The sequence below is a fragment of the Lolium perenne genome, chromosome 3 (assembly GCF_019359855.2).
Source record: "Lolium perenne isolate Kyuss_39 chromosome 3, Kyuss_2.0, whole genome shotgun sequence".
NCBI classification, from domain to species: domain Eukaryota; kingdom Viridiplantae; phylum Streptophyta; class Magnoliopsida; order Poales; family Poaceae; genus Lolium; species Lolium perenne.
The window spans coordinates 236,015,737-236,040,996 of record NC_067246.2 but is presented as its reverse complement, the minus strand read 5'-3'; the positions used below and the strand labels follow the sequence as shown (position 1 = coordinate 236,040,996).

Below are 25,260 nucleotides of genomic sequence, written 5' to 3'. Positions count from 1 at the left end.
TCACCCTACGGTTCGTGAACTATGCAGACATGGTCGAGACTCCTCTCCGAGCAATAACCAATAGCGGGATCTGGAGATCCATAATGGCTCCCACATATTCAACGATGACTTAGTGATCGATTGAACCATTTACATACGATGCCGATTCCCTTTGTCTCGCGATATTTTACTTGTCCGAGGTTCGATCATCGGTATCTCCATACCTTATTCAACCTCGTTACCGACAAGTACTCTTTACTCGTACCGTGGTATGTCATCTCTTATGATCCAATCATATGCTTGCAAGCTAATCAGACGACATTCCACCGAGAGGGCCCAGAGTATATCTATCCGTCATCAGGATGGACAAATCCCACTATTGATCCATATGCCTCAACTCACACTTTCCAAATATTTAATCCCATCTTTATAACCACCCATTTACGCAATGGCGTTTGATGTAATCAAAGTACCCTTCCGGAGTAAGTGATTTACATGATCTCATGGTCGAAGGACTTAGGCAACTATGTATCGAAAGCTTATAGCAAGTTGAACCTAATGACTTGATCTCATGCTACGCTTATTAGGGTATATGTCCATTATATCATTCACCCAATGACATAAACTTGTTATTAACAACATCCAATGTTCATGATCACGAAACCATGATCATCTATTAATCAACAAGCTAGTTATACAAGAGGCTTACTAGGGACTCCTTGTTGTTTACATAACACACATGTATCAATGTTTCGGTTAATACAATTATAGCATGGTACGCAAACATTTATCATAAACATAAAGATATATTATAATAACCATTTTATTATTGCCTCTTGGGCATATCTCCAACAGATACTCATATTGAGCATGCTACATTTGAACACACCGCAATGATCAATTGATGCCGTTAATGGCGTTGCGGTGTAGGTCAACATAGTGGTTGAACGCATAAGGATGGAACCAAAAAAATGGATAAAGGCACACATCCTCGAGGCGAGTCGTCCGGAAACATGGCCGATCAACCAACACGGTTGCTGCACAACGATTAGCTGCTCTACATTTGGTGTAGTGGTGTGGTGTAGCATGTGTATGTGAGAGCGCACAATAAACACCGTCTATTTTCGTTATGTGGTTGTATGTGAAAGGACGAGATGTCGCCTAGAGGGGGGGTGAATAGGCGTTTAAAAACTCTTACGGATTTTTCTTGTAAGAATGCGGAATTAAACTAACGTTTAGTTTACAAGCACAAATCCTAAATATGCTAAGCTCAACTAAGTGTAACAATAACAACTAGAGCTAAGCAAGATATGCACAAGATATATGTAGCACAAGTGATAGCAAGATATATGTACTTCAAGCACGATGGCTATCACAAGAAAAGAGAGAGCTCGGGTATAGAAATAACCGAGGCACGCGGAGACGAGGATGTATTCCCGTGTTCCCTTCCTTTGCAAGAAGGTACGTCACATTTAGGGGAGTGGAGGTCCCACGAAGGATTCCCCAACGCCACGAAGGCTCACCATATTCTCCGAGCCACACCCATGAAGGATAATTGCCCTTTTCTTATGGTTAGCTTTTCCTCCACTCCGGAGATGGCAAGCTCCACAACCACTTCACAAGCTCCACGAAGGAGAAGCCCGGGCCTCTTCACAATCTTCTTTGAAGAGATCACCGGAGCACCAACCGCCAAGCCAACTAGGAGGTCTCCCTCCAAGAGTAACAAGCTCACGGTCTCTCACTCGAACTAATCGTGGTGGAGAGCTCAACACTATGAAATGATGCAAAGCAAGAACACTAGAGGTGTTCAAATCCTTCACACTCAAATCCCACCCAAGCAACAAATGCTAGGATGAGATTGGAGAGGAAGAACAATGGGGAAAGTCAACAAAAGACTCCAAGATCTAGATCCAATGGGTTCCCCTCACTTAGAGAGAAATTGATTAGTGGGGATTGTAATCTAGATCTCCTCTCTCAAATCCTCAAGAATGGGCAAGAATCATGGGAGGAATCAAGAGGGGAAGCAAGTTCTTCAAATAGCAACAATGGAGGAGAAGAATGGGAAGAACTAAATCAGCTCAAGGTGGAAGAAAACTATTTATAGCTAAGAAGGAGAAATAACCGTTGGGAGAATAAGACAATAAAAACGCGCAGAAAACAGCCCAGCCGGTGCACAGGCCGACTGACAGGATCGTGGGCTGAGGAGGCTGGCCAGCGGTCCGGCCTAGCCGGGGCACAGACCGGCGGGGGAGAAGGCCGCGCGGTGGGAGCGAGTGGGCCAGGGAGGCGGCCCAGCTGGGGCAGCGCCCGGTCGGTCCGAGGCGCACGCGGGCAGCCGGCGGCAGCCGGAACCTGGGCCGGACCAGGCCGGACGGCCCACTGGAGGCGGCCCGGCTGGCACAGGCGCCAGATCCGGCGCATGCCGGGTGGGCCGGTGGCTGGGCCGGTCAGGCCGGTCGGCGGCTAGCCACTCCCTTCCCTTTTTCTTTTTAATTCGCATTTTCCTTTTCTTTAATAATAAATGCTCCCGAACTCCGAATTGAATGAAACCAATTTTGTTTGAAAGATAACAACAAATGCTATCTTATAGAAAGTGAAAACACAAGAATCTGTAGGAGGGAATTTTATCATGAATATAAAAGGTAGAACCTTATATCATGAATAACCGGTAAAATCACCCAACCTTGAAAATGTCATAGGAGAGTCATACGAATTCCGTTTTCGATGAACTTGGGCTTGTTGTAAAGCTAGCAACAAGCTCAAGAACCTCACACAGAGAAACACCAAGAAGCAATATGGATATGCAAAGTATGCTAAGGATTGAGCTCCCTAAGACGATGTGATCAAGTTACCCAACCGAAAGCCCCTCTTGATAGTGCGGCTATCTATCCTATAATCCGGTCTCCCAACAACCACCTTGAGACCGGTAAAAGGAAAACCTAGCAAGATCATACATTTGCCTTGCGCATCCCGCTTGATCTTGATGATAGCTCTTCAAGCTCCATTCAAGTCGGAATGCCTTACTTGATCATCGTTACTTCGTGAAGACTCACAAATGCTCCCCCATACACTATGATGGGAAAGCTCCATTGATGTACATCTTCACATGTCCATTATCATCAAATGGACGGCAAGCTTCAAGCATATGATCCTCTCAAGATGCTCAACTTGAACTTGCCCAACTCAACCTTGATGACGATCACCACTTGTCGTCATCCTCTCATGGGCTATATGAGATCTCACTTTTGATGCATGCCCATGCATGCCCATGGAAAGATACCATGTGACTTCACGTGGCACATTCTTCATGCTTTATGTGTTGACCAAACTTGAATCTTTTCTTCACTCTTTGTATTAGTCAACCTTGTATCTTCTCATGCTCTATCATACTATCTTGATCGATGATCTTGATGCCAATACACAAGGTGTATCTTTATCTTCATGGCATCCATACTTGAATCCAACACATGAAATACAAGTAGTACCGATGGAATATTCCTTCATATAAACTCAATGAAAATATTGGTCCATAGGGATTGTCATTAATTAACAAAACCACACATAGGGGCAATATACCCTTACAGTATGCTCAAGGTATGTAACGACATGAAGTGTTTTTTTAATGATATACCTTTTCATGACCGTATTCTTGAAAAAATGTAACGTGTTGTTTAGGAAGTTGCCACACCATTCCTACAATGGTATCATGAAATTTGATTTCACAATGACAGTTTACACCACGAGATCGACAAATCCTTCCCCGCACTAATCGTTTTGAAGTCATACTTGGTTTCCCCGTATCCTGAAATTTGGCTCCGTAATGACAGTTTACACCACAAGATTGTAGTACTACCGTGATCGTCCATATGAATCTGAACGTGAAGAAAAACAAATTGAAGAAAACAGAAATTGCCGAGGCCCAGACTGAAAATACATTGGCAACCCGCTGGGCTCTCCTACGGCTACGGGCCCGTTCGCGCAGCATATTTTTCGTAGAACAAAAAAGGCCCCGGAATTGAAGAAAAACCCTCCCGGAATCGAACTCGACAGCCGTTTCCTCCATCCCGTTCGGCGGCTCTCGGGCACCGTCAGGGCAAATGGAGCCCGATCCTGCGCCCGCCGCCTCCCCGGCTCCAAACCCTAGCCACCAGCCCTTCCTCCGGGCAGCCAAGTCCACGGCTTTCAAGCGGGAGGAGCGCCGCAAGCACAAGGAGCAGAAGCGGGAGCGCAAGCGGCAGGACCGCCTCACCCTCGCCCTCGAGCAGTGGGAACCCCTCGGCGCCCCGCCTCGCCGGGCTGCCATCTCCCCCGCCGGCGCGCCACCGGACGACAAGCCGTGGCCGTGCGACCCGCCCCCTCCTCCGCGGTCCGCCGTCTGGAGCTGGGGCCCTCCATCGGAACCCTCCGCCGACCGGACCTGGGGCGTTCCAGCGGAACCCCCCACACAGCCGCCCTCGCCGCCGGTCGCGGCAACGTGCCCCCAGGCCGCCGCGGCGAGGGCCGCCCGCGCGTTCTTCCGTGAGCACGCCGACAACGCCGACGACGAGGAGGATGGGGAGGAGGAGGGAGGCAATGATGCGACCCGGTTCTTCGCGGACCTGCTGGGGAAAGACGCGGGCTTGAGGGCGTTCTACGAGGCGGAGCGGGAGACGGGCCGGTTCCTGTGCCTGGTGTGCGAGGGGACCGGCGTCAGGGCCGGCAAGAGGTTCCCCGGCTGCGCGGCGCTGGTGCAGCACGCCGGCACCGTCGCCCGGACCAGGCGGAGGCTTGCGCACCGCGCGTTCGCCGACGCCGTCGGCCGCCTGCTCGGCTGGGGCGCCGGCCGCACCGCGCCTTCTCCGGTAAATGTTTGTTGCCTGAACCTGTCGAAATGCTGCCTAGTGCTGCGTCTGTCTGTCATACTTGCTGATTGCTGGTGTGTTGTTGTTGCGATCATAGGAGATGCAGGCAGATTCTGGCGACGGTGGCGCTTCTGATCAAGCTGGGCACTTGGGTGCTTCTGAAAGCGCGGAAATGGAGATGGCCTGACTTAGCTCATCGTGCTTCGTTTGAGATTCGTCTTGGTCAGAAAGCTTGGAAATACCTGTGATTTGGTTCGATGCATTGGTAGCCTTGATGCCATTTTTTAACATCTGAATGTAGCCCATTTCGAGACTTCGTTGTGCTGATAACCTTGATGCTTATTTTTAACATCTCAAGTTGGATGTGGGATTTGCTTTGATTTTTGTTCTTGAGGAAGACGGAAAGTAAAGTAAATCTGTATGAATGGAAATCCATCGATTCTAGTCATTGACAGGTAGTTTGAGCTTATGGTTGGAGGCTGTTGCATCCTTATCATGAAAAGTTGAAAACACAGTTCACAATCGGTGTCCAGGTAAGAAAATCCCAAACACATAAGTTACGGAGTACCTCATTCCGAGTTATAAGAAATCTGGAATGACGTTATGCCACATCTTAAGATAGTTAACTAAATATGCTGCCTCCTGATAAGTAAATCTTAAGATTCAGATAAATCTCGTGAGAATAGATTGTCCTTTTGTCAATTTCATCTTCAGTTGCTCGAAGATAAGAATACTGAGTTGGGCTAACTATTTACAGGTCAACTCTGTGGCAAAATTAGTGAGTCAGATAGCAAACACTTGGAATGCCTACAGAGGCCGCCAGTAGTCCATTGAAGAAACGCTATTCTCAATTGTTCCGAACTGAAGGATCACAGTTTCGTTATCCTGAACACACCGTCGCTCACCAGTGCCAGCTGGAGCAACTAGTTGGACTTTTTCTTTTTCGAAACGCAGGCAAAAGCTTTGCCCCATCCATTCATTAAGAAGAAGGTGCCCGATTTTTATGAGAAAACCGGGCAAAAAACAACAATAATCGTGCCAGAGTACACCCACAACCACACACACTAAGGGCACACCCATCCACCTTGGCTACCCACAAAAGCTAAGAAGCTCAAGTCGACCTATGCCAAACAGATAGCTCATCGAGGAGAGACCGGCAGCTCCGCTTCTGACGACAAGCCTCGGAGAGGAGATGCGCAAGACAAGTGTCGAATAGGACCTTCACCGGACCGCCCCTTGAAGGTCATCGTACACCGCTCGAGGGTGGCTTCGACTTCACAGCAAGGAGAGACCACCAAGAAGACATTCGAACACGCCGGAACGGAGCCGACTAACATGACCTTGCCGCAACCAAACCTTGGTCACCACCATCGTCGTTGCCTCTCAAGCCTCCACCCGGAACACCCGCATCTCTGGTTGACGTCCTGCCAACCCAAATGCCCTGTGTGTCGAGGCCACCGGAGGGCGCAAAAGGGATCACCAACTTCAAAACAACGCCCTCAAGTGGGGACACGACGAAGAATCGACGCCGTCGTCCGATCCCGCGGGATCTAGGCTTTCACCCGAAGATGTGAACCCGAGGCAGCGAAGGTCGTAGAGCTCCACGACCGCCCCCCCAAGAAGGACGGCGACATCCGCACACGCCGCGCGGTCAGGCTTTCGCCGGAGCAAACGAACCACCACACCCTCACGCGGCCGGACAGCGAGACGAATACCGAAAACACTGCCAGCCCGCACTCCGCAGACAAACCTCATGTGCAGAAGCGGCGCCACCGCCGCACACAAGCCACCACCTCCACCAGACCAAGGAGCTTCGCGAGCTCCGCTGCCACCACCCGCACCACGCGGGGCTGAAGAGCCGAGTCGCGCCATTACTGCCGACCAAGCTCGCCGAGAAGAGCTGCGCGGGCGCCGCCAACCGCCACAGAGAGGGAGCTTCGACGAACGCCAACACATGGGTCCAAGGCCGAGCCGTCGGCCGCAGTAGTGCGAGCTCCCCGGTCCAGCCGCTATGCCGCCCTTGCAGCCACATCGGCCGCCATGCCGCCGGCCACCATGCTGGCAGCCACCCATCCCGGGGCCGCCGCCCCGGCGTCCACCTTCCCAAGCAGCAGCTCAAGCCGTTGCACCTGCGCCAGCCCCGCAGCCCAACACCTCACCCTGCAGCCGATGAGCCCCGCCGCCGCCTCTGCCAACCAGAGCCACGCCGTCGGGAAGCACGACCACCACCTCCATGAAACCCGGGGCCGCCGCCCCAGCGCCCGCAAGCCTGCCACCAGGAACGCACCGCCACACCGCCCACGCGGCCGCAGCGGGCGACTGCAGCACGGCCAAGCCCCAGCCATCCGAGGCTGCCGCCCCGACCTCCGTCTCTCCCGCGCGAGCCACGGGCAGAGGACCCCGCCCGCCTTTGGGGACAGGGCCCGCCGCCACCGCGGCAAGGGCCGGCGACAGTGGCGGCGTGGGTCAGCGCCGGTGGAGGTGCGGACTGGCGGCGCTGGGTTGCCCCCGAGACGCCCAGTCGAGCGCCTGCGGGAGCCCGATCAACTAGTTGGGAGTTGGTGACAGAAGCAGCCTTGGTAATTGAAATATAGCTATTAAAAATGCAAATCGTGTAAATGATCAGATGGCCGAGTTGGTCTAAGGCGCCAGATTAAGGTTCTGGTCCGAAAGGGTGTGGGTTCAAATCCCACTCTGGTCAGTTTAGTTTATTCAACTTCTTCGTTTTAGAAAAAAAAATGCTAAACCCTAGCATCGGCACACGACACTTGGGACATTTTTTTTAGGGGAAGTCACCACTTCAAGTTTATTAATTCCCAAATAAACTTTTATAGTCTTCTAGATGGCCAATAATAAAATCAGGCGGATCCTCATGTCAAGCCAAAATTATAAGAAAAATGTTGATTTAACTAGGAGAATGAGCAAGCTAACTAGTAGTAATCCATTTCGAAGGGCACAAGCTTTGTTTCAAATCCCACTCTAATCGATTTAGTTTTTTCAACTTCTTCGATTTAGAAAAATGCTCATGGGCTGGTAAAGTGAAGCTGATCCCACTGCTTCTTGGCCCTCCATGCGTCATGTGGATCTTGTTTCAATATATAAACCCTAGCATTGACACACGATTTGAAGTTGGGTCAGTTTTATTTTTTAGGGGAAGTCACCACTTCAAGTTTATTAATTACCAAATAAACTCGTATCGTCTTCCAAATTGCCAATAATAAAATTAGGCGGATCCTTGTTGGAGATATGCCCAAGAGGCAATAATAAAAGTGGTTATTATATATCTTTATGTTTATGATAAATGTTTATATACCATGTTATAATTGTATTAACCGAAACATTGATACATGTGTGATATGTAAACAACAAAGAGTCCTAGTAAGCCTCTTAACTAGCTTGTTGATTAATAGATGATTAGTTTCATAATCATGAATATTGGATGTTATTAATAACAAGGTTATATCATTATATGAATGATGTAATGGACACACCCAATTAAGCGTAGCATAAGATCACGTCATTAAGTTATTTGCTATAAGCTTTCGATACATAGTTACCTAGTCCTTTCGACCATGAGATCATGTAAATCACTTAATACCGGAAAGGTACTTTGATTACATCAAACGCCACTGCGTAAATGGGTGGTTATAAAGGTGGGATTAAGTATCCGGAAAGTATGAGTTGAGGCATATGGATCAACAGTGGGATTTGTCCATCCCGATGACGGATAGATATACTCTGGGCCCTCTCGGTGGAATATCGTCTAATGTCTTGCAAGCATATGAATAAGTTCATAAGAGACCACATACCACGGTACGAGTAAAGAGTATTTGTCAGGAGACGAGGTTGAACAAGGTATAGAGAGATACCGATGATCAAACCTCGGACAAGTAAAATATCACGTGACAAAGGGAATTGGTATCGTATGTGAATGGTTCATTCGAACACTAAGTCATCATTGAATATGTGGGAGCCATTATGGATCTCCAGATGCCGCTATTGGTTATTGGTCGGAGAGAGTTCTCAACCATGTCCACATAGTTCGCGAACCGTAGGGTGACACACTTAAGGTTTGATGTTGTAATAGTAGAACTTGAATATGGAATGGAGTTCGAAGTATTGTTCGAAGTCTCGGATGAGATCCCGGACATCACGAGGAGTTCCGGAATGGTCTGGAGAATAAGATTCATATATAGGAAGTCATTTTATAAGTTTTAAAATGATCCGGTGAATTTATGGAAGGTTCTAGAAGGTTCTAGAAAAGTCCGGAAGAATTCACTTTGGAAGGCGGAGTCCCGGTGGGACTCCACCACCCATGGCCGGCCAACCCTAGAGGGGGAGTCCAAGGTGGACTCCACCAAGGGGGCCGGCCACCCCCCCCCCCCCCCTCATGGAAGGGTGGGAATCCCACTTGAGGTGGGAGTCCCACCTTGGGTAGGTTTCCCTACACATGGAAGGTTTTGGGTTGGGGTCTTATTCGAAGACTTGTACTCCAACACTTGGGGGTTCCACCTATATAATGAGGAGCAAGGGGAGGGGGCCGGCCACACCAAAGCCATTGTGGCCGCACCCCCTCATAGTGGCCGGCCACCTCCCCCTCTCCCAAACCCTAGCCGCCCCTATCCTCCACCTCTCTCGCAACGCTTAGCGAAGCTCCGCAGGAGATCTCCATCGCCACCACCACCAGTGGCGGACCTTAGTTGGGGCAAAACTGTGCCATGGCCCGCCCAGCCCAGAGAGATTTAAGCCTAATACCAGTAAAACTTGGCCCAAAAATATCACATTTTGGTCTAATTTAGTGTACTGGCCGACCCAGGTTTTTGGGCCTAGATCCGCCGCTGACCACCACCACGCCGTCGTGCTGCCGGGTTCAAGGAGGAGCTACTAATTATGCTGCCTGCTGGAACGGGGAGGTGGACGTCATCTTCATCAACACCGAACGTGTGACCAAGTACGGAGGTGCTGCCCGATTGTGGCACCTTCAAGATCTTCTACGCGCTTTTGCAAGAGGCAAGTGATCGTCTACCGCAGCAACAAGAGCCTCATCTTGTAGGCTTTGGAAATCTTCAAGGGTGAGTCTCGCTCGTCCCCTCGTTGCTCTCATCTTCTAGATTGAATCTTGGCTTGGATTGCGTTCTCGCGGTAGGAATTTTTTTGTTTTCTATGCAACGTATCCCTACAGTGGTATCAGAGTCGTGTCTATGCATAGATGGTTGCACGAGTAGAACACAATGGTTTGTGGGCGTTGATGCTTTTGTTGTCTTTAGTTTGAGTACTTTGCATCTTTGTGGCATAGTGGGATGAAGCGGCTCGGGCTAACTTTACATGACCACGTTCATGAGATTTGCTCCACGCTCGACATGCAACTTGTATTGCATAAATGGCTTTGCGGGTGTCTGTCTCTCCTACTATAGTGAAGATTCAATTTACTCTTCTATTGACAACACTAGTATCACCGTTGTGGTTCATGTTCGTAGGTAGATTAGATCTCTCTTGAAAACCCTAAACCACGTAAAATATGCAAACCAAATTAGAGACGTCTAACTTGTTTTTGCAGGGTTTGGTGATGTGACATGGCCATAATGTGATGATGAATATGTATGAGATGATCATTATTGTATTGTGGCAATCGGCAGGAGCCTTATGGTTGTCTTTAAATTTCATGTTGAGTAGTATTTCAAAGTAGTTGTAATAGTTGCTACATGGGAGAACAATCATGAAGACGGCGCCATTGACCTTGACGCTACGCCGACGATGATGGAGATCATGCCCGTTGATGATGGAGATCATGTCCGTGCTTTGGAGATGAAGATCAAAGGCGCAAAGACAAAACGGCCATATCATATCACATATGAACTGCATGTGATGTTAATCCTTTTATGCATCTTATTTTGCTTAGATCGCGATGGTAGCATTATAAGATGATCCCTCTGTTGGAGATATGCCCAAGAGGCAATAATAAAAGTGGTTATTATATATCTTTATGTTTATGATAAATGTTTATATACCATGCTATAATTGTATTAACCGAAACATTGATACATGTGTGATATGTAAACAACATAGAGTCCCTAGTATGCCTCTTAACTAGCTTGTTGATTAATGGATGATTAGTTTCATAATCATGAACATTGGATGTTATTAATAACAAGGTTATATCATTGTATGAATGATGTAATGGACACAACCAATTAAGCGTAGCATAAGATCACGTCATTAAGTTATTTGCTATAAGCTTTCGATACATAGTTACCTAGTCCTTATGACCATGAGATCATGTAAATCACTTATACCGGAAAGGTACTTTGATTACATCAAACGCCACTGCGTAAATGGGTGGTTATAAAGGTGGGATTAAGTATCCGGAAAGTATGAGTTGAGGCATATGGATCAACAGTGGGATTTGTCCATCCCGATGATGGATAGATATACTCTGGGCCCTCTCGGTGGAATGTCGTCTAATGTCTTGCAAGCATATGAATAAGTTCATAAGAGACCACATACCACGGTACGAGTAAAGATTACTTGTCAGGAGACGAGGTTGAACAAGGTATAGAGTGATACCGATGATCAAACCTCGGACAAGTAAAATATCGTGTGACAAAGGGAATTGGTATCGTATGTGAATGGTTCATTCGATCACTAAAGTCATCATTGAATATGTGGGAGCCATTATGGATCTCCAGATCCCGCTATTGGTTATTGGTCGGAGAGAGTTCTCACCCATGTCCACATAGTTCACAAACCGTAGGGTGACACACTTAAGGTTTGATGTTGTAATGGTAGAACTTGAATATGGAATGGAGTTCGAAGTATTGTTCGAAGTCCCGGATGGGATCCCGGACATCACGAGGAGTTCTGGAATGGTCCGGAGAATAAGATTCATATATAGGAAGTCATTTTATAAGTTTGAAAATGATCCGGTGATTTTACGGAAGGTTCTAGAAGGTTCTAGAAAAGTCTGGAAGGAATCACTAAGGAAGGAGGAGTCCCGGAGGGACTCCACGTCCCCATGGCCGGCCAACCCTAGAGGGGGGAGTCCAAAGTGGACTCCACCTAAGGGGGCCGGCCACCCCCCCACATGGAAGGGGGGAATCCCACTTGAGGTGGAAGTCCCACCTTGGGTAGGTTTCCCTACTACATGGAAGGTTCTTGTGTTGGGGTCTTATTCGAAGACTTGTAGTCCAACACTTGGGGTTCCACCTATATAATGAGGGGCATAGGGGAGGGGGCCGACCACCACAAGCCCTCAAGCTGGCCGCACCCCTAAGTGGCCGGCCACCCCCTCTCCCAAACCCTAGCCGCCCCCTCTCCTCCACCTCTCCCGCAACGCTTAGCGAAGCTCGGTCGGAGTTCTCCATCGCCACCGCCACCACGCCGTCGTGCTGCCGGATTCAAGGAGGAGCTACTACTTCTGCTGCCCGCTGGAACGGGGAGAAGGACGTCGTCTTCATCAACACCGAACGTGTGACCGAGTACGGAGGTGCTGCCCGATCGTGGCACCGTGATCAGGATCTTCTACGCGCTTTTGCAAGCGGCAAGTGATCGTCTACCGCAGCAATAAGAGCCTACTCTTATAGGCTTTGGAAATCTTCAAGGGTGAGTCTCGATCATCCCCTCGTTGCTCCCGTCTTCTAGATTGCATCTTGGCTTGGATTGCGTTCTCGCGGTAGGAAAATTTTTGTTTTCTATGCAGCGAATCCCTACAGTGGTATCAGAGCCGTGTCTATGCATAGATGGTTGCACGAGTAGAACACAATGGTTTGTGGGCATTGATGCTTTTGTTATCTTTAGTTTGAGTACTTTGCATCTTTGTGGCATAGTGGGATGAAGCGGCTCGGGCTAACTTTACATGACCGCGTTCATGAGACCTGCTCCTCGTTCGACATGCAACTTGTATTCCATAAGAGGCTTTGCGGGTGTCTGTCTCTCCTACTATAGTGAAGATTCAGTTTACTCTTCTATTGACAACACTAGTATCACCGTTGTGGTTCATGTTCGTAGGTAGATTAGATCTCACTCAAAAACCCTAAACCACGTAAAATATGCAAACCAAATTAGAGACGTCTAACTTGTTTTTGCAGGGTTTGGTGATGTGATATGGCCATAATGTGATGATGAATATGTATGAGATGATCATTATTGTATTGTGGCAACCGGCAGGAGCCTTATGGTTGTCTTTAAATTTCATGTTGAGTAGTATTTCAAAGTAGTTGTAATAGTTGCTACATGAGGTGAACAACCATGAAGACAGCGCCATGGACCTTGACGCTACGCCGACGATGATGGAGATCATGCCCGTTGATGATGGAGATCATGTCCGTGCTTTGGAGATGAAGATCGAAGGCACAAAGACTAAAGGGCCATATCATATCACATATGAATTGCATGTGATGTTAATCCTTTATGCATCTTATTTTGCTTAGAACGCGACGGTAGCATTATAAGATGATCCCTCACATTAATATCAAGATAATAAAGTGTTCTCCCCTCGTATGCACCGTTGATATAGTTCGTCGTTTCGAAGCATCTCGTGATGATCAGATGTGATAGACTCAACGTTCACATACAACGGGTGTAAGCCATGTTGCACACGCGGAATACTTGGGTTTGCTTGATGAGCCTAGCATGTACAGACATGGCCTCGGGACAACGGAAACCAAAAGGTTGAACACGAGTCATATGGATGATATGATCAACATGTTGATGTTCACCATTGAAGCTACATCATCTCATGTGATGATCGATTTTGGTGTAGTGGATGTGGATCGTGTACCACTTAACAACTATGAGGGATGTTGTATTAAGTGGGAGTTCATTAGTAATTAGATTAAAACATGAACTAATTATCATGAACATAGTCTGAGTAGTATTTTGAATTCATTTTGTAGTATTGGCATCCGTTTTCTACCATGAGCTAGTCTTGTAATTGAGATAGAAATACTGTTAAAATCTGACAAGAAACTTTACGGATTGGTACCGTATTGTTAAAGAATCAAGAATTTATTAAGTCCTATTGCAAACTTTTAGTAAACCTCACATTGTTGATTCAAAGAGCTATGTTTTCAATTAGTACCTAAAGTTATCTTGTCTCCGTTCAAATCTGTTTGAAAAGTAAGGAGCTAAAAATTTAGTTTTCAGAAATAATCAAGGTATGAGATATATGTGATATCTAAGACCTTATTGCAAGATGATAGAATATAATCTAGTGAGACTACATAAACTCATAAGTTTTATGGGAATGTACGAAGGTTGAAGACGCAAGGCGTCCCAATCCTCCAACAATTGGGGCACTAACGATATTCGCATATCCATGAAGTAATCGTCCTTAGTATGCACCGTTGCTAAGACTCGTCGTTTCGAAGCATCACGTGATGATCGGGTGTTATAGATTCTACGTGTGCATACAACGGGTGCAAGCCAGATTTACACATGCGAATACTAAGGTTAAACTTTATGAGCCTAGCATGTACAGACATGGTCTCAGAAAGTCATCATGATACAATGGATAAAATTATGAGTGAAATTATTCATCATATTACAAGGTTACTAATAGTGAATTCCGGAACACTTGTCATATGATGATCAACTTCAAAGTAAGAACCTCAAGGTTATTGGTATTTGACCAACAAACCTAGAAGTTATTGATGTTGAAGTGTTTTTCTGAATAGTGAGGAAAGCTAAAAGAGAAACTACAAAAGATTATTGGCAGAAAGAAAGAAAAGACTAGAAAGTCTAGCTCAGGTGTATATAAATGATATATATGTTATGGATATATTCCTCGTTTAGTCACACAATGAAATTCTTGGGTATTTGTACCATATTGGTTGGTATGAAGTGTCATACAAAACAACGTAATACAAGAATACAATGGCCTAAGTGACTGATAAGGAATATGATAGGAATGCACATCTCGAACAAAAATAAAGTGTTATTATGTTCGTCGTTGGCATTCTATCTAGCCATTAGAATTTATAATAAAGAACTTAATAATTGTTATTTTGCTCTGATCAAATGAAAACAATGAGTTGTTCAAATTATGACATTACTCCATGTACGATGGATAAGTTATTATAAATCTTAATGGTGAAACACACATACATAACACTGACGCTAAAATGCCATAAGGCAAATGATTTGAATTCCACTTATTTGTGGAACCGCCATTTAGGTCATGTTGGAAAGAAACGCATGAAGGAACTCCATGCAAATGGATTTTTGGATTCATTTGATTTTTGAATCGTTTGGTGCTTGCAAAATCTTTTCTAAAAGTAATGAATGAAATACCGTTCATAGGCCAAGAGTTGAACGGGCAACTAACTTAGTGGAAAAATACATGATGATGTGTGTGGTTCACTGGACATAGTTGTGTGCGGGAGATTCTTCTACTTCATGAAAACTTTCAACAATGAATTGAGTATATATATATGTGGATATATTCAATAAGGAAGAAGTTTGAAATATTTGAATGGATTCAAATAAATTTCAGCATGAAGTGGAAATCATCGTAATAGAAAAGTCAAATATCTATGATTGGATCATGGTGGAAATATTTGAATTACGAGTTTTTTAGCGAACATCTAAGAGAGTCAAAATTGTTCTATAACTCACATTTCTTGGAATATCATAATGATGATATAGTATCCGAGAGATGTATCCAAACCTTGTTGGATTAATGATGAAATAAAATATTATGACGCCATTATATTTTTGTGGATTATGCTTTAGTGACTACCGCTTTTACACTGAATAGAGCATCATCATGATCCGTTGAAATGACACCATACGAGTTATGGCATGGGTATGAACCTTAATAGTCCTTTCTTAAATTTTGGTATGCATAGCATATGTAAATAAGTTTACAACCAAAATCGGATGAATGTCTTTGTTGGTTATCCCAAAGTTTTGATTGGGAATTCTTTCCACTATGGAAACAAAGACAAAAGTGTTTGTCAATGTTTCTTATTTCCAAGAAATTGTTTCTAGCGAATTATTTGAGTGGGAGGACAATAGAACTTGATAAAGGTTTATGAACCTGAGCATAATGATCAGAGTAGCGCAGCATCGGAATTGGTTCCGGAAGCGGTCACGACGATCATGGCTCCCATGACTACAAAGAGTTTTAGCCGTGGAGATCGAAGTACATATTGAACCTTGTAGGTATGGTTTACTTTGTGATCAAATAAATGATTTGTGGACAAAGGATTGATTTTGAACAATGATAAACCAACTACAAACAAAGAAGTTATGATGGGCCCTGACTCCGGTAAAATGGCTATACGCCATGAAATCCAAGATAGATGAATACTTTTTGGAAAGTAAATGGATCTATAAAATTGATGGACTTGGATGAAATATCCTTGAAGAAGCTCGACTTGTCGAAAAGTTGTTTACGATAAAGTTCAAAGAGTTGATTACGATAAGATAAGATCTTCCGTATCAATGCTTCTAGTCTATATGGATTATTCTAGTAATCTCACTACATATTTCTTTTATGAGATATGCTAGTAGGATGGCAAAATACATTACTTATCAGAAGTGTGTATTAAAGGTGTATACAAGATACAACCAAGAGTTTTGCTGGTCCGTGGAATACTAAATAGATATACAAACTTCAATTGGATGAAGTAAGTATCATGGAGTTGGAATCTTCACCAGATGAAATAGTCAAAGAGTTTTTGATTTCATCGGAAACGATGAAGAGGCTTGCATTTGCAAGAAATTAAGTGGGAGCGCTGAGACATATTTATAATACTTTATGTAGATGACATATAGTTGGTTATAAATGATGTAATTATATACTTGATTAAAAAGGTTTCATTGAGAATTAATTTCAATGAAAGGATATGGACTGAAACAAATTTAGTGCCAAGATCTATGAAGATAGATTGAAATACATTATAAGTTTAAGTCAAAGTACATAAAATGGATATTGAAGTAGTTCAATATAGAAATATTAAGAAAAATATTCTTTTCATGTGAAGGTTTAACAAGACTTGAGTGTAATTGACACTCGATGAGTAAAAACACATGAGTGATTTTAGATCACGAATAATATGTACAAAATCAGATGTCCTATGCTCTTAAAAATGTTATGAGCATATACCAGAATGATTCATGTGATGATCATTGAAAAAAAGTAAGAATATTCTTGAGTACTTAAGAAGAACCAAGGATATATATATATATAGTTTTGTATGGAGAAATGACAAACAAATCGCTGTAAGGTGTTGCACCGATATTTGTTTTGTCACATATGAAAATAAAATTTCAATCTCAAATTTAGACTAAGTGTTGTTTAAAAGGTAGCACAATGAGCTAGAAGTTGTCTATGCTAGAATTAGAAGATTTCTAAATATTGTGACGGATTCTACAAATGAAGGCAGAGTATGTCATTGTTTTGACAATGACTGAGGATGTTAAGTCAAGAGGTTCTTTGAGAACTTGGTGTAGTTCCGATAGTGTCAGAACTTTGAAGATATATTGTGTGTGACAATATTAGTGACATATTTCAGACCACGGAATTAAGGTTCCACCGAAAGACCAAACATATTTAATGCCGACTCATTTAGAAAATGAGTGATGCGTTGAGACGCAAATGAATTGCAAAATACATACGTTTTCTGAGCATGTCAGATCCGTTGACTAAAACTTCTCCCGTGAGCAAAACATGATAAAGCACCGGAAGGCCAAGGTGTTATATCTTTACATATGTAAACTAGATTATTGACTCTAGTGCAAGTGGGAGACTGTTGGAGATATGCCCAAGAGGCAATAATATAAGTGGTTATTATATATCTTTATGTTTATGATAAATGTTTATATACCATGCTATAATTGTATTAACCGAAACACTGATACATGTGTGATATGTAAACAACAAAGAGTCCCTAGTATGCCTCTTAACTAGCTTGTTGATTAATGGATGATTAGTTTCATAATCATGAACATTGGATGTTATTAATAACAAGGTTATATCATTGTATGAATGATGTAATGGACACACCCAATTAAGCGTAGCATAAGATCACGTCATTAAGTTATTTGCTATAAGATTTCGATACATAGTTACCTAGTCCTTATGACCATGAGATCATGTAAATCACTTATACCGGAAAGGTACTTTGATTACATCAAACGCCACTGCGTAAATGGGTGGTTATAAAGGTGGGATTAAGTATCCGGAAAGTATGAGTTGAGGCATATGGATCAACAGTGGGATTTGTCCATCCCGATTACGGATAGATATACTCTGGGCCCTCTCGGTGGAATGTCGTCTAATGTCTTGCAAGCATATGAATAAGTTCATAAGAGACCACATACCACGGTACGAGTAAAAGTACTTGTCAGGAGACGAGGTTGAACAAGGTATAGAGTGATACCGATGATCAAACCTTGGACAAGTAAAATATCGTGTGACAAAGGGAATTGGTATCGTATGTGAATGGTTCATTCGATCACTAAAGTCATCATTGAATATGTGGGAGCCATTATGGATCTCCAGATCCCGCTATTGGTTATTGGTCGGAGAGAGTTCTCACCCATGTCCACATAGTTCACGAACCGTAGGGTGATACACTTAAGGTTTGATGTTGTAATGGTAGAACTTGAATATGGAATGGAGTTCGAAGTATTGTTCGAAGTCCCGGATGGGATCCCGGACATCACGAGGAGTTCCGGAATGGTCCGGAGAATAAGATTCATATATAGGAAGTCATTTTATAAGTTTGAAAATGATCCTGTGATTTTACGGAAGGTTCTAGAAGGTTCTAGAAAAGTCCGGAAGGAATCACTAAGGAAGGAGCAGTCCCGGAGGGACTCCACCTCCCCATGGCCGGCCAACCCTAGAGGGGGAGTCCAAGGTGGACTCCACCTAAGGGGGCCGGCCACCCCCCCACATGGAAGGGGGGAATCCCACTTGAGGTGGGAGTCCCACCTTGGGTAGGTTTTCCTACTACATGGAAGGTTCTTGTGTTGGGGTCTTATTCAAAGACTTGTAGTCCAACACTTGGGGTTCCACCTATATAATGAGGGGCATAGGGGAGGGGGCCGACCACCACAAGCCCTCAAGCTGGCCGCACCCCTAAGTGGCCGGCCACCCCCTCTCCCAAACCCTAGCTGCCCCTCTCCTCCACCTCTCCCGCAACGCTTAGCGAAGCTCGGACGGAGTTCTCCATCGCCACCGCCACCACGCCGTCGTGCTGCCGGATTCAAGGAGGAGCTACTACTTCCGCTGCCCGCTGGAACGGGGAGAAGGACGTCGTCTTCATCAACACCGAACGTGTGACCGAGTACGGAGGTGCTGCCCGATCGTGGCACCGTGATCAAGATCTTCTACGCGCTTTTGCAAGCGGCAATTGATTGTCTACCGCAGCAATAAGAGCCTACTCTTATAGGCTTTGGAAATCTTCAAGGGTGAGTCTCGATCATCCCCTCGTTGCTCCCGTCTTCTAGATTGCATCTTGGCTTGGATTGCGTTCTCGCGGTAGGAAATTTTTGTTTTCTTTGCAACGAATCCCTACACCCTCTCACTAAAATATCAAGATAATAAAGTGTTCATCCTTAGTAGCACCGTTGCCAAGACTTGTCGTTTCGAAGCATCTCGTGATGATCGGGTGTGATAGAATCAACAAGTGCATACAACGGGTGCAAGCCAGTTTTGCACATGCGGATACTAAGGTGGCCTTGATGAGCCTAGCATGTACAGACATGGTCTCGGAACACGTGATACTGAAAGGTAGAGCATGAATCATATGATTGATATGATGAACACTTTGAGTGTTCGCCATTGAAGTTACATCTTGTCTCGTGATGATCGGACTTGGTGTGGTGGATTTGGTTCGTGTGATCACTAAGACAATTCGAGGGATATTGTTTTGAGTGGGAGTTCACCTAGTTTTTAATTATGTTGAATTAAAATTTTGAACTCAATTTTGTCATAAACTTAGTCTAAACTATTGCAAATATATGTTGTAGATATGGCGTCCCCAATCAATTTTAACCAGTTCCTAGAGAAAGAAAAGCTTAAGAGCAACGGTAGCAACTTCACCGACTGGTTCCGTCATGTGAGGATCTTCCTCGCTGGTGGAAACCTGCAATATGTGCTTGATGCACCGCTAGGTGACCCTCCTGCAGAAACTGAAACCGATGAAGTAAAGAATGTTTACGCTACTCGGAAAACTCGGTACTCTCAAGTTCAGTGTGCCATCCTGTGCAGTCTGGAAGCCGATCTTCAAAAACGTTTTGAGCACCACGATCCTCATGAGATGGTCAATGAGCTGAAAGCTATATTTGAAACTCATGCGGCCGTGGAATGCTATGAAGCATCGAAACACTTCTTCAGCTGCATGATGGAAGAAGGCAGCTCCGTTAGTGAGCACATGCTCGCCATGACCGGGCATGCGAAGAAACTCAGTGACTTGGGAATAGTGATTCCTAACAGACTGGGGATTAATCGTGTCCTTCAATCACTGCCACCTAGTTACAAGAACTTTGTGATGAACTACAATATGCAGAACATGAACAAAGAGTTACCTGAACTCTTCGCCATGCTAAAAGCTGCTGAGATTGAGATCAAGAAGGAGCACCAAGTGTTGATGGTCAACAAGACCACTAGTTTCAAGAAACAGGGCAAGTCTAAGGGAAAATTCAAGAAGGGTGGCAAGAAAGCTGCCACGCCTCCTATGAAACCTAAGAACGGCCCTAAGCCTGATGCTGAGTGCTATTACTGCAAGGAGAAGGGACACTGGAAGCGTAATTTCTCCAAGTATCTGGCTGATCTGAAGAGCGGCCTTGTCAAGAAGAAGAAAGAAGGTATATCTGATATACATGTTATAGATGTTTATCTTACTGGTTCTCGTACTAGTACCTGGGTATTTGATACTGGTTCGGTTGCTCATATTTGTAACTCGAAACAGAAACTAAAGAATAAACGAAGACTACTAAAGGATGAAGTGACGATGCGCGTTGGAAATGGATCCAAAGTCGATGTGATCGCTGTCGGCACACTTCCTCTACATCTACCTTCAGGATTAGTTTTAAGCCTAAATAATTGTTATTTTGTACCCGCGTTGAGCATGAACATTATATCTGGATCTTGTTTAATGCAAGACGGTTATTCATTCAAGTCTGAGAATAATGGTTGTTCTATTTTTATGAATAATATCTTTTATGGTCGAGCACTTGAAAAGAATGGCTTATTTCTATTAGATCTCGATAGTAGTGATACACATATACATAACATTGATGCTAAGTGAATTAGATTGAATGATAATACTACTTATATGTGGCACTGTCATCTTGGTCATATTGGAGTGAAACGCATGAAGAAACTCCATACCGATGGATTACTTGAATCACTTGACTTTGAGTCACTTGATAGATGCGAAGCATGTCTGATGAGAAAAATGACTAAGACTCCATTCTCTGGTATGATGGAGCGAGCTATAGACTTACTGGAAATCATACATACCGATGTGTGTGGACCAATGAGTGTAGCATCGCGCGGTGGTTATCGTTATGTTCTAACCTTCACAGATGATCTGAGTAGATATGGGTATATCTATTTCATGAAACATAAATCCGAAACTTTCGAGAAGTTTAAGGAATTCCAAAGTGAAGTAGAAAATCAACGTAACAAGAAGATTAAATTTATACGATCTGATTGTCGAGGTGAATATCTGAGTTATGAGTTTGGCATGCATTTAAAGAAATGCGGAATACTTTCACAATTGACACCGCCGGGAACACCTCAACGAAACGGTGTGTCCGAACGTCGTAATCGAACTCTCTTAGATATGGTTCGTTCTATGATGTCTCTTACTGATTTGCCGTTATCATTTTGGAGTTATGCATTAGAGACAGCCGCATTCACTTTAAATAGAGCACCATCAAAATCCGTTGAAACAACACCGTATGAATTATGGTTTAATAAGAAACCTAAGCTGTCGTTCCTTAAAGTTTGGGGTTGCGAAGCCTATGTAAAGAAGTTACAACCGGACAAGCTAGAACCCAAAGCGGAGAAATGCGTCTTCATAGGATACCCTAAGGAAACTATAGGATACACTTTCTATCACAGATCCGAAGGCAAAATATTTGTTGCTAAGAACGGAACCTTTCTTGAGAAAGAATTTCTCACTAAAGAAGTGACTGGAAGAAAAGTAGAACTCGATGAGATTGATGAATGTTCACTCGTTGATCAGAATAGCGCAGTGATACGTCCAAAACGTATCTACTTTCCCGAACACTTTTGCTATTGTTTTGCCTCTAATTTGTGTATTTTGGATGCAACTAACACGGACTAACGCTGTTTTCAGCAGAACTGCTCTGGTGTCTCATTTTTGTGCAGAAATCCAACTTTCAGGAAAATCCTCGGAATTTATGCAGAAGGTCCTATTTTCCCAGAATATTGGCGGAGCCAGAAGGGCAAGCCAGGTGGGGGCCCGAGGGCCCCACACACTAGGCCGGCGCGGCCCTAGTGTGTGGCGGCCTCGGTCGCCCCCCGACGCCCTCCTTCGGACTACTTATTGCCTTCGACCTAAAAACGCACCAGAAGAAGTCGAAGTCGCCAGAAACTCTCCAGAACGCCGCCACATCGTGAAACTCCGTCTCGGGAGCCAGAAGTCTCCGTTATGGCACTCCGCCGGGACGGGGAATTGGAGGAGATCATCGCCATCATCACCACCGACGCCTCTTCATCAACCAGCCATGTGTCCCCCATCCATGTGTGAGTAATTCCCCCGCTGTAGGCCGAAGGGGATGGTAGGGATTGGATGAGATTGGTCATGTAATAGCATAAGATTGTTAGGGCATAGTGCCTAGTGTCCGTAATTGGTACTTTGATGATATTGTTGCAACTTGTTATGCTTAATGCTTGTCACTAGGGCCCGAGTGCCATGATCTCAGATCTCAGATCTGAACATGTTATTGTTTCATCATGATATTCATTGTTTTATGATCTTACCTACAAGTTGTATACACATGTCGCTGTCCGGAACCAATGGCCCCGAAGTGACAAGAATCGGGACAACCGGAGGGGATGGTAGTGATGTGAGGATCACATGTGTTCACGAAGTGTTAATGCTTTGCTCCGGTACTCTATTAAAAGGAGTACCTTAATATCCAGTAGATTCCCTTGAGGCCCGGCTGCCACCGGCTGGTAGGACAAAAGATGTTGTGCAAGTTTCTCATTGCGAGCACGTACGACTATATATGGAACACATGCCTATTGATTGCTTTGTACTTGGACACCGTTTTATTATTATCTGCAAATGCCCTGCTATGATTGTTACATGAGTTTCTCTCATCCATGCAATGCCCGTTATCCGTCCCCGTGCCTACAGTATTTTAATCCTGCTGTTTACTATAATCACTACTGCTGTCTCTGCTACTCTGCTGCTACTATTTCACTACTGCTGCTGCTATAAAATGGTTGCTACTGATAAACTCTTGCGAGCAAGTCTGTTTCCAGGTGCCGCTGAATTGACAACTCCGCTGTTAAGGCTTTCAAGTATTCTTTGTCTCCCCTTGTGTCGAATCAATAAATTGGGTTTTACTACCCGCGAAGACTGCTACGATCCCCTATACTTGTGGGTCATCAAGATCAGTTTCAAGCGCTCGTTGCCGGGAGCATAGCTTTATTTGGAAGTTCACTTGGATTGATATTGTTCGCTGCAAATTCTCCATCATGGGTAAAACTCGCGATCCTAAAGTCGCCATATTACCATCCACTACAAGAAAAGGTACAACTCTGAGTACCTCTGCTACTCTTGATTCACCATCTGTGATAAGTCAACTTGTTTCACCGCCACAAGCTTCACTTGCTGGTACTTCTGCTGAATCTGAAAACTCTCATAATATTGATAATGTTTCTGCTATGCTTGATGATAGTGGTTCATTGGGATCCTTTCTAGATGCTACAATTGCTAGGTCTAGACAAATTGAAAATGCTGAAACTCCTAATGAAAATGCTACTACACCTGTTAATTCATCTGAACTTGATTATTCTAGTGATGATCCTGATGAGGATTATGTGGAGCTTAATGATGATTTTATTAATAGATGCAATGCTACTGCTGATGCAAGAAAAATTAAAAAATTTCTCACACAATATACTGTTAGACATAAGCTATCTCCTAATCCTGAATTTGCCACATCTCATATATGCATTAAGGATAAATATTATGATTTTTCTCTTGATCTATCTCATATAGCTATTGTAGAGAAAACACCCTTTTGTGGTACTGAAAAAGAAAGTGCTGTAGAACACATGATTGAACTTTCTTCTATGAGTAGCTTGTTTTCTGATGATGTCAAGATGCGTACTTACTTTGTCGCTAAAATTTTTCCTTTCTCATTAAAGGATGATGCTAAAACTTGGTATAATAATTTGCCTCCTGGTTCTATTAAAAGTCCAACTGAGCTGCATGATGTTTTCTTTCAAAAATACTTTCCTGCTAGTGCTCAACATATTGCTTTACAGAAAATTTATAGGTTTGACCAGGGAGTTGAAGAGAAATTGCCTGAGGCGTGGGCAAGATTTTGTTCTCTTATCAAAGCTCGACCTGGACATGATTTAGATAAGAATGATCTACTTGATATATTTTATAGTGGACTAACCATTGAGTCTAGAGCATATTTGGATAGTTGTGCTGGTTGTGTTTTCAGGAAAAGAACTCTGCATTTAAGTCAAGAATTATTGGCTAAAATAAGCCGGAATCATGATGATTGGAATACACCTGAACCAATTCCAACGCCAATATTGAAGAAGAGGGGTTTAATTGAATTGAATGATGAAGATATGAGGGAAGCTAAGAAGTCTCTCAAGGAGAAAGGTATTAAATCAGAAGATGTGAAGAATCTACCTCCCATAGAAGATATATGTGAGATAATTCCCCCTTCATCCATGATTGAGGTAAACTCCCTTCAACGCTTTACTAGGGAAGATATTCCGTATTCAAAACCTCCTGCTCAATGCTTAGATGAGTTTGATAATTATATTGTTAAGCAAGAAAATTTTAATATGAGAGTAGAGAATCATCTAATGGAAAATTCTCAAGCTATTAGCAATTTGCATGATATTGTGGAGAGAACCTCCAATGATGTTAAGATGCTTGTTAAACATTTTCAAATGGTTCAAACTCAAATTGATCAACTCACTAAAGTTCAAAATGACTTGTTAAAAAATAATTCTAAAGAGAAACATGCTTATGAAGTAACAACTAGAGGTGGTGTCTCTACCCAGGATCCTCTATATCCTGAAGGGCATCCCAAAAGAATTGAACAAGATTCTCAATGAATTGAACCTAGTGCTCCTTCTAAGAAAAAGAAGAAGAAACATAAAAAGGTTGTAGAATCCTCTGAACCTGTTAATGATCTTAATAGTATTTCTATTTCCGATGCTGAAACTGAAAGTGGTAATGAACATAATAATGATAATGAT

At 44.0% G+C, this 25,260-nt stretch overlaps 1 protein-coding gene and 1 non-coding gene across 3 annotated transcripts; both read left to right on the top strand.

Moving 5' to 3' along the window:
• Positions 1-4,019: 4,019 nt before the first annotated feature.
• On the top strand, positions 4,020-5,188 carry LOC127343961 (uncharacterized). Of its 2 annotated transcripts, none has more exons than XM_051370175.2 (2): positions 4,020-4,820; positions 4,927-5,188. In XM_051370175.2, exons 1-2 carry the CDS (start codon positions 4,077-4,079, stop codon positions 5,005-5,007), a joined length of 825 nt encoding a protein of 274 aa, XP_051226135.1. In that variant the 5' UTR covers positions 4,020-4,076; the 3' UTR covers positions 5,008-5,188. The 2 variants fall into 2 exon arrangements, with proteins under 2 accessions (XP_051226135.1, XP_071684493.1); XM_071828392.1 differs by having other exon boundaries at positions 4,021-4,820; positions 4,918-5,188.
• Positions 5,189-7,440: 2,252 nt separating this feature from the next.
• TRNAL-AAG (transfer RNA leucine (anticodon AAG)) lies at positions 7,441-7,521 on the top strand. The gene has a single exon. It is a non-coding gene; the product is annotated as a tRNA-Leu (tRNA).
• Positions 7,522-25,260: the final 17,739 nt, after the last annotated feature.